The sequence below is a fragment of the Carlito syrichta genome, unplaced genomic scaffold, assembly GCF_000164805.1.
Source record: "Carlito syrichta isolate Samal-C Ts95f unplaced genomic scaffold, Tarsius_syrichta-2.0.1 Scaffold302085, whole genome shotgun sequence".
NCBI lineage: Eukaryota > Metazoa > Chordata > Mammalia > Primates > Tarsiidae > Carlito > Carlito syrichta.
The window spans coordinates 107,614-116,840 of NW_007246181.1; the positions used below are offsets into that span (position 1 = coordinate 107,614).

Below are 9,227 nucleotides of genomic sequence, written 5' to 3' on the forward strand. Positions count from 1 at the left end.
AGCACGCGCCTGTAATTCCGGATACTCGGAAGGATGAGGTGGAAGGATCACCAGAGCCCAGTGGGTCGAGGCTGCGGTGGCCGGGAGCAGCCACTGCACTCCAGTCTGGGCGACGGAGTGAAACTCCAACTCAAAAAAAATAATAATAATAATAAAAAAATAAAAATATTTTTTGACTTACATTGCTAGTTAGGACTTCAAGGACAATGCAGGATAGAAATGGTACCAGTAGATACTCTTGTCTTATTCCTAATCTCAAGAGAGAAAAACTTTCCATATTTGGCCAGTAAGCATGATGTTTACCGTAACTTTTTTTTTTTGAGTCAGAGTCTCCCTCTGTTACCCAGATTGGAGTGCAGTGTCACACTGCTCATGGCCACCGCAGCCTCGACCCGCTGGGCTCAGGTGATCCTTCCGCCTCAGTCTTCCAGGTAGTTGGAACCACAGGCATGCACCACCACACCTGGCTAATTTCTTGATTTATTGTAAAGATGAGGTCTCACTATGTTGCTCAGGCTGGTCTTGAACCCCTGAGCTTAGGCAATCCTCTTGCCTCCGCCTCCCAAAGTGCTGGGATTACTGGCTTGAGCCACTGCACCCGGTTGACTGTAACTTTTTTCATTAATTGATTGATTTATTTCACATGCTTGTTTGACGACCCTGATGTTGGTTGTAAACTCCTCTGGAACATGGCTGTGCCTGTCTCCCCATTGTGGGCTTTTTTTGACTGTGTGATAGGAGAGGCTTGTAGCTCCCAGGGGGAAGGAAATCAGGATGGGTGAGAGCTCAATGAAACAGAGAAGACCAAGTATTTGGGTAGATAAGAGATGCAAAAAACTCTTCAGAAATAAAATACTGCTGTGAGAAAAGGGGAAGTTCCATCTGAGCAGAAGCACATATATACAAAAAAAGGGAAGGAGAAAGTTCACCTTTTCTGAATGGAAGTTCTGCAATCAGAAATTTTTTTTTTTTTTTTTTTTTTGAGTTGGAGTCTCACTCTATCGCCCAGGCTGGAGTGCAGTGGCACACTCATGGCCTCTACAGCCTCACCTGCTGTGCTCAGGCGATCCTTCTGCCTCAGCCTTACAAGTAGCTGGAACTACAGGTGTGCACCACCAAGCCCGGCTAATTTTCTGATTTATTTATTGTAGAGACGAGGTCTTGCTAAGTTGCCCAGACTGGTCTCAAATCCCTGGACTCAGGCAATCCTCTTGCCTCAGCCTCCCAATGTGCTGGGATTATAGGATTGAGCCACCGCGCCCAGCTTGCAATCAGAAAATCGTAAAGGAAGCTAGTGTAATTTCAGGAGGCATGAAAGTTTTATATCAATTCCCAAATAAAATAGTATTTTAGATTAAACATGAATGGGCATGGGTGGGAGTGGAATACTCTAATATTTTAGGAACCCCATTATTACGGAGAATTTGAAACATATCTGAAGTAAACAGAATGGTATAATGAACACTTATGTACCTACTTCCCAGTTTCAACAACAAAAAAGCACTCTGTGGTTTTCATTCGATCTCTGTTTAACCCAGTGGCAGCATCAACTGGGGGTGATGCTGCTTCCCATCCCCACTTCTGGGGATATCTGGCAATATCTAGAGACAGTTATGGTTGTCACCTCTGAGAGGGTATCACTGGCATCTAATGAGTTGCTTAGCATGTCCCCCCACAAAGGAGTCTCTGGTCCAAAATGTCAGTAGTGCAGAGGCTGAGGAATCCTGCTTATTCTCTCCCTCTCCCATACTCAATTTTTTTTGAGGTAGAATCTACATACATTAAATGTACAATTCTTAACTGAATAATTTTGACACATGGATATACCCACGCAGTCTATACGCTCTCATGATTTTTTGTATATAGCTTTATCAGATTTAATAATTTCCTTTATATTTCTATTTTCCTAAGGCTTAAAATGTTTTTTATTATTAACGGGTATTATATTTTATCAATCTATTTTTTTTAACAACTACTTAAAAACACCCCACTAGCTTTAGGGGATTTACCTAGAAGTGTATCTGAGAATGAATAACCATCCTACTTTCTCATTTTTCCATGATGAACATGCTACCTGATTTTCTTTCTCTCTCTCTGTGGTGTTTGGTCTTTAAAAATATATATCTAAAATTCGCTTTAGATATTTTTTGTTAGATGGTTTTGAATTGAGTTTACAAATCAAATATGGTCAAAATGTAGCATATACATTCAATAAACTATTATTCAATCTTTTTTTTTTTTTTTGAGTTGGAGTCTCACTCTGTTGCCCAGACTGGAGTGCAGTGGCTGCTCCTGGCCACTGCAGCCTCGACCTGCTGGGCTCTAGCGATCCTTCTGCCTCAGTTTTCCAAGTAGCTGGAACTACAGGCGCGCGCTACCACACCTGGCTAATTTTTTGATTTATTGTCGAGATGAGGTCTCACCAAGTTGCCCAGGTGGGTCTCAAACCCGCGGGTTCAGGCAATCCACTCACCTCAGCCTCCCAAGGCACGGGATTACAAGCTGAGCCACCGAGTCCGGCTTATTATTCAATCTTAAAAATAAAGAAATTTCTGCACTTTGGGGAGGTGGAGGTGAGAGACTGCATGAGTCTAGGAGTTTGAGACCAGCCTGGGCCACTTGGTGAGATGTCTTTGCGATAAATAAAAGAATTAGCTGGGCAGGGTGATGCATACCTGAGGTTCCAGCTACTTGGAAGGCTGAGGCAGAAGGATTGCCTGAGCCCAGCAGGCTGATGCTGTGGTGGCTGTTTGCATGCTACTACACTCCAGGCTGGGCGACAGAGTGAGACTCCTACTTAAAAGAAACCTTGAGGACATTATGCTAAGTTAAATAAGCCAGTCCCAAAAGGACAAATGCGGTAGTTAGAGCAGTCAAATTCAGTGAGACAAAAAGGTGGAGGACAGAATGGAGAGTTATTGTTTAATGAGTTTGCAGTTTCAGGTGGGGAAAATACAAAAGAGCTAGAGGTGATGGTGGTGATGATTACACAGTAATGTGTCTGTATTTACTGCTACTGAAATGTAACACTTAAAAATAGTTGGCCGGGTGCGGTGGCTCAAGCCTGTTAATCCCAGCCAGCTACTTGGGATGCCGAGGTGAGGGGACTGTCTGAGCCCACAGGTTCTAGAACAGCCTGGGCAACTTGGCGAGACATCACCTCTACAATAAATAAGTAAATAAATAAAAATTTAGCCAGGTGTGGTAGTGTGTGCCTGTAGTTCTGGCTACTTGGAAGGCTGACGCAGACGGATCGCCTGAGCCCAGCAGGTCGACGCCAGGTCGATGCCACTGCACTCCAGCCTGGGCGATGGAGTAAGACCCCAACTCAAAAAAAATATATCGTTAAGGTGGCTGTGTGCAGTGGTTCATTCTTGTAATCCCAGCACTTTGGGAGGCCAAGGCAGGAGGACTGCTTGAGAGCCCAGGAGTTTGGGCAACAGGAAGACCTCTTCTCTACATAATAATTAAAAAATGAGTCGTACTTGGTGGCACATGCTTATAGTCCCAGCTACTTGGGAGGTAGAGGTGGAAGGATCGCCTGAGCCCAGGAGGTCAAGGCTGCAGTGAAATGTGACTGTGCCACTGCACTCTAGCCTGAATGACAGAGTGAGACTCTGACTCAAAAAAAAAGAAAAGTTAAGGCTGGGCTTGGTGGCTCAGTTTGCAATTCTGTGCTTTAGAAGGCCGAGATGAGTGAATTGCCTGAGCCCGCGGGTTCGAGACCCACCTGGGCAACTTGGCGAGACCTCATCTCTACAATAAATCAAAAAAATTAGCCGAGCATGGTAGTGCGTGCCTGTAGTTCCAGCTACTTGGAAGGCTGAGGCGGAAGGATCGCCAGAGCCCAGCAGGTCAAGGCTGCGGTGGCCAGGGAGCATGACAGAGTGAGACTCCAACTCAAAAAAAAAAAAAAAAAGAAAAGAAAAGTTAAGTTGGTAATTTAATAAGTATTTTACCACAATCTAAAAACAAAGTCAACATGGTATATATGAATAATATATATAGATAATAAAAAGGGAAAGAAAATCGCTTTGTAGATGCGCAATATATTGCTCAAAGTATTTCAGACGCCCCGGTGTGATTGCTCTAGAAGGGGCTTTTGAGAGTATCTGGTTCAGTGCTCTTACTTAAACATGAAGAGACAGAGCCCAGAGCAGGGAAGCAACTGTTCATGACCACAGGGGCCATTAACAACAGTGTGGGGAAGAGATCCCATGTCTCCTTTTCCCTACACAATCCTGGCCTGTTTTCTCTATGGTAAGTTTGGGAGAATGAATTCCATTTCCAGTGTGTGCTCATTCATAGATGAACGCAGTCATAAGACTAACAAATGACCCTGCAAATCCCACAAGATTCTCTGGAAATCACAAACTAGCAAGAAGCATTACAAATACCGGTATGGTTCAGCTCCATGTGCCCTTGCAATCGCTCAAGAGGACTCTGGGGCCCAAAGATAAATAACTCACTCTATATAGTAATCAAAAAGAGAATAAAGAGCAGGGCAACGTCTCCTTTCCCATTTTCAGTGTAAGTATTAAAGCATAAGCTAAATGTAGGATCTAGTGCCTTTGTGGCAATGCAGACGCAGCTGAAATTAGGCTAAATCTTAGCTATGAATTTCACAGCTTTTATTAAAGCTTGGATTACAGCCACTCCATGACTTAAGGCAGAATCTGTTTCAGTCTCTGAACATCTCTTTGTTAGCTTCTTGATTCTATGGTTCTGTTGCCTGAGTGAACACACCTGCAGCTACATGCTGCCTGGGCTTCAGGTCCAGAAACTCAGGCAGAGCACAGACCAGCTAAACCCAAACTTCATGTGAGAATTCTTCAAGGCCCATGCTGCATTGTAGTTCTCACCTGGGCTGGGATTGTGGAGATCCACACTCCAATGTTACCCACTCGTGTCTTCCTGGTGTCTGATAAAGTAAAACTTTAGTTACAGCACATAGCCAAATTAATATTTTTCTGAAGATATGGCTTTGGGGCTGAGCTGATTACTCTAATATTCTTTTTTAAAAAATTCATTTCACCGTTTTTAAACTTTTTATTTATTTAATTTTATTTTTAATAGAGTCTCATTCTGTCACCCAGACTGGAGTGCAGTGGCACAATTCATTGCAGCCTCAAACTCTTGGCTTCAAGAGATTCTCTCACTTCAGCCTCCCAAAGTGTTGGGATTACAGGTGCATGCCACTGTGCCCAACCATATTCTAATATTCTTTCAAAGAAGAAAAAATCTGAGGAAAATAGATATGATAATGGATGTATGTGACAAACGAAAGTAACATGGTTATTAGACACTAAATCAATTAGCAAGACATGGGCAAAGCTGCAAAGTCATGAAAACCTGCTCCCAATGAGTCACCTTTGTGTTCCAGTGGCTTCATCAAGTCTGGAGACAGGAACATAGTAACTGAGAACACTAAAGCTTCTCCCAGACACACAGATTGTAATCACTGCACGTTCTCTCTGATGACACACTATAACAAGGTGAGTGGAATGAATTCCCAGTAAGCATGTGCTAATGAAACTAGAGACAACATGTTAGGACATTATTCTGCTGTTTCCAGTAGAGGGAATTAGTTCTGTGTTTTTGGCATGCAAGGGTCAAGAATTTGAAAACAATGAAATGCTCCACTCCGGCACGGCCACTGTCTGAATCCACACAACCTCCCAGGAAGTTTTTTGAAAACACTTTGACTCTGGCTAAAGCTGGTAAGCTGTCCTGCTGGTGGCAAACGGGATGTTACTATGCAAGCTGCATGGAGAAGAGACATTAGGGGAGATGAGCAAGAAAACAGAAACAAAGTCATGTCCCTGGGCTTGAAAAGCTTATAATGATTAAGAGTTGGCATTTATTGAGGGCGTACTATGGGTCAGACTTGCGCCAGGCATTTTACGTGCATTTTCTTTCTTTCTTTTTTTTTTTTTTAGTTGGAGTCTCTGTCACCCAGGCTGGAGTGCAGTGGCATGCTCACAACCACCGCAGCCTCAACCTGCGGAACTCAGGCAATCCTTCCACCTCAACCTTCCAAGTAGCTGGAACTACAGGCACGTGCCACCATGCCCGGCTAATTTTTTGATTTATTGTAGAGATGAGGTCTCCCCAAGTTGTCCAGGCTGGTCTTGAACCCGTGGGCTCAGGCAATGCTCTTACCTTGGCCTCCCAAAGTGCTGGGATTATAGGCATGAGCCACTGCGCCTGGCCTATGTGCATTTTCTTGTTTAATCCTCCCAACTACTCTGTGAGGTGGTGCCATGATTATCCCCATTTCATGGATGAGGAAACTGAAGTGCTGGGAGATTAAGCAAATTGTCTAAGGACACATAGGTGCTAGGTTGTTGAGACAGGATTTGGCTCTGTGATTCCAGAGCCCATGACCTTAATGTTCACAATGTACTGCCCTTTAATTACCTAGGAATGACAATCGCTATAAAAAGAGGATAAAAATACACTGCACTTGTCAGATTCAAGAGCTCTTGCTATTCACAGATATTCTATATCCAGCTTTGTTTCTTCACAAGACCCACACTGTGCTGTGGCACGTGCTACCTTGTCATCTTACCGAGGCATAACTCGGGGCAGCACAGCAAGAGGCCAGTGTGAGGGTTAAGCACTGGGCTGGAGAGAGCCGAGTCTCTACCAAGACAACTCATTTGGTGGAAGAGCAGGATTTATGGAAATGTCTTGAGTTATATAATCTTCTTTAAACTGCAATTTAAGCAATCTGGAGAGACCTTTTCTATAGTGTTGTCTATGATATACACTGCACCCAGAACAATGCATGGTACTCAGTAGGTGCTCAAACCAAATTAAAAAAAAAAATGAATGAATGAAGAAAGCTGCCAGGTTATTATAATATCCCCAGATTTGTGCTTCCACTTGTGCCCAAACAGGGGATAGCATCCATTTTATTCCTCCAGAGTAGATCTGTCCTAGAAGGGTATGTGTTGATCTCTGACAAAAGCTGTAAGGCAAGGGCTTTATAACGGGTTCACCTTACCTGTTCTGCTCCCACCATGCTGATTGGCTTGCACTTGAAGAGGTGGGTGATAAACTTGGGAATGAAAGAGCTGTGGATAAAAAAGTAACAAATTAGGTATATTCTCTCTTCATTAAAGAACTGCAAAAACGTTTTGTAGGGTTTCACTTACTTTCATAAAAACAAAACAAACCCCAGAATTGAGATAGACACTATTGCCTCCAACCAGCATCCCTTGCCTTCTTTTTTACCAACTGAAGCCCTGGTTTTGTTTAGGTATAGGCCTTGGGATGCTGGAAAAAACTGATCCCATCCTAAACCACAGAGGTGAATCTAAAAGTGGCAGCTAGTCAGAGCTCAACACTCTCTGTGACTTGCTGGTCCTGAGAGGGAACACGACTGAAGCAAGCCCAATCAGACTGGTGGGAAGGACATTCACTGCAAGGCTGAGGCGAGACTCTTTATTTTTCCTTAGGGCATTGTTGTATTTGAATATAACATTTAGAGCTGCTATTTTAAATGCAGTTCTGAGGATGAGGCTAGCCCTAAGTATAGCAGGGAAAGAATCCGGGTCTTTTTTTTGAGTTGGGAGGGGGGTCTTACTCTGTTGCTCAGGCTGGAATGCAGTGGCCTGATCATGGCTCACTGGAGTCTTGACCCCCTGAGTAGCTGGGACTACAGGTGCATGCCATCATGCCTAGCTTTTTTTAGTTGGAGTCTCACTCTGTCACCCAGGTTGGAGTGCAGTGGTATGTTCATGGCCACCACAGCTTCAACCTGCTGTGCTCAGGCAATCCTTCCACCTCAGCCTTCCAAGTAGCTGGAACTACAGGCAAGTGCCACCACGCCCGGCTAATTTTTTGATTTATTGTAGAGACAAGGTCTCACCAAGTTGCCCAGGCTGGTCTCGAACCTCTGGACTCAGGCAATCCTCCCAAAGTGCTGGGATTATAGGCTTGAGCCACTGTACCCAGCCTATTTTTAAAATTTTTTCTGTAGAGATGGTCTTGCTATGTTGTCCAGGCTGGTCTCAAACTCCCCGGTTAAAGCAACCCTCCCACCTTGGCCTCCCAAAGTGCTGGGATTACAAGTGTGAGTCACTGCACCTGGTCAGAATCTGGGTCTCAATGTCATTACTGAACCGCCAAATCAACCATTCTCAGATCTATCCTACCTTTGGACTACTGGTTATATGAAATAAATAAAAAAATCCACCTAGTTGTTGAAGTCAGTTTGAGTCAAGGTTTCTATTACTAGTAGTTGAAAAATCCTAATAGATATAAAAGCAGAATATACATGAGGTAGTTATGGGGTCTCAAATGCAAAACCAGGAAGTAATTGCTAAGGGAGTAATTGTAGCACAAAAAGCAAAATACATGATCTTCCAGAACTTCCCAAAATTGATTGGGGACTGAAGGACAGTCTGGACCAGGTAGGTTGATGATGCTGGTATGGGGGAAAGGGAGAGTGAAATTGTCATTGGTCAGAAGACTTTTTAGAAGAAAACCAGAGGCCCGAGTCAAGAAAGCTGGATTGTGCTAGTGTAGAACAGAGGCGTGGAAACTATGAATGCCTAAAATCAAGGCAAGATCCAGAGAAAGCTACCCACGTGTCGTAAGGCTCATGACCAAGGGAGGAGGGAGGGAAAGGAAGCAGGGTACGTAGGTTTAGATATAATACCCATGGACTTACTGAATGTCTTAACAGAATGGCCACCAGTACCTCAACTCCAATATACTCAAGTCTTAGCCCCACCCTGGAATCCAGGCTCAGTGGACTGGATCTCATCCACCCAGTCACCCAAATCAGAAATCAGTTACCCAAAGCTGTTCTCTCTTCTCCAACCCCAAATCTAATCACTCACCAACTCTTCTCCTGAACCCCCTCAGTCACCCCCCCGACCATCCCCACTGCTCCTGCCCTCATTGCTTCTCTTCTCACTTGAACTCTTTCTGGGATTTCCTAACTGGTTTCCTTCTTTCAGATCTGTCCTTTCTAACCCATATGCCGCCAAAGGCATTTACTTAAAAGCAAACATGATCGAGTCCCTCCCCTGATTAAAATGGCTGCAGGCAAGGGTTTCCTTGATTCTTGATTCCTAGTACTTATTTTTTTATTTTTTATTTTTTTTTTAGTTGGAGTCTCACTCTGTCACCCAGACTGGAATGCAGTGGCCGCCCCCAGCCACCGCAGCCTCGACCTGCTGGGCTCTGGTGATCCTCCCACCTCAGCCTTCCAA

The 9,227-nt window shown here is 44.1% G+C and overlaps 1 protein-coding gene across 3 annotated transcripts in view; it reads right to left on the bottom strand.

Annotated features, from left to right (window-relative positions):
• Positions 1-9,227, bottom strand: part of VPS53 (VPS53, GARP complex subunit) — a 170,677-nt gene that overhangs the window by 10,707 nt on the left and 150,743 nt on the right. For 2 of the 3 annotated variants that reach the window (XM_021711355.1, XM_008056040.2), the window contains one exon: positions 7,010-7,079. In XM_021711355.1, the coding sequence (XP_021567030.1) occupies positions 7,010-7,079 (70 nt within the window). Of the gene's footprint in view, positions 1-7,000; positions 7,080-9,227 lie in introns of those variants that run through there. The other variant, XM_021711356.1, reaches the window with a different exon arrangement.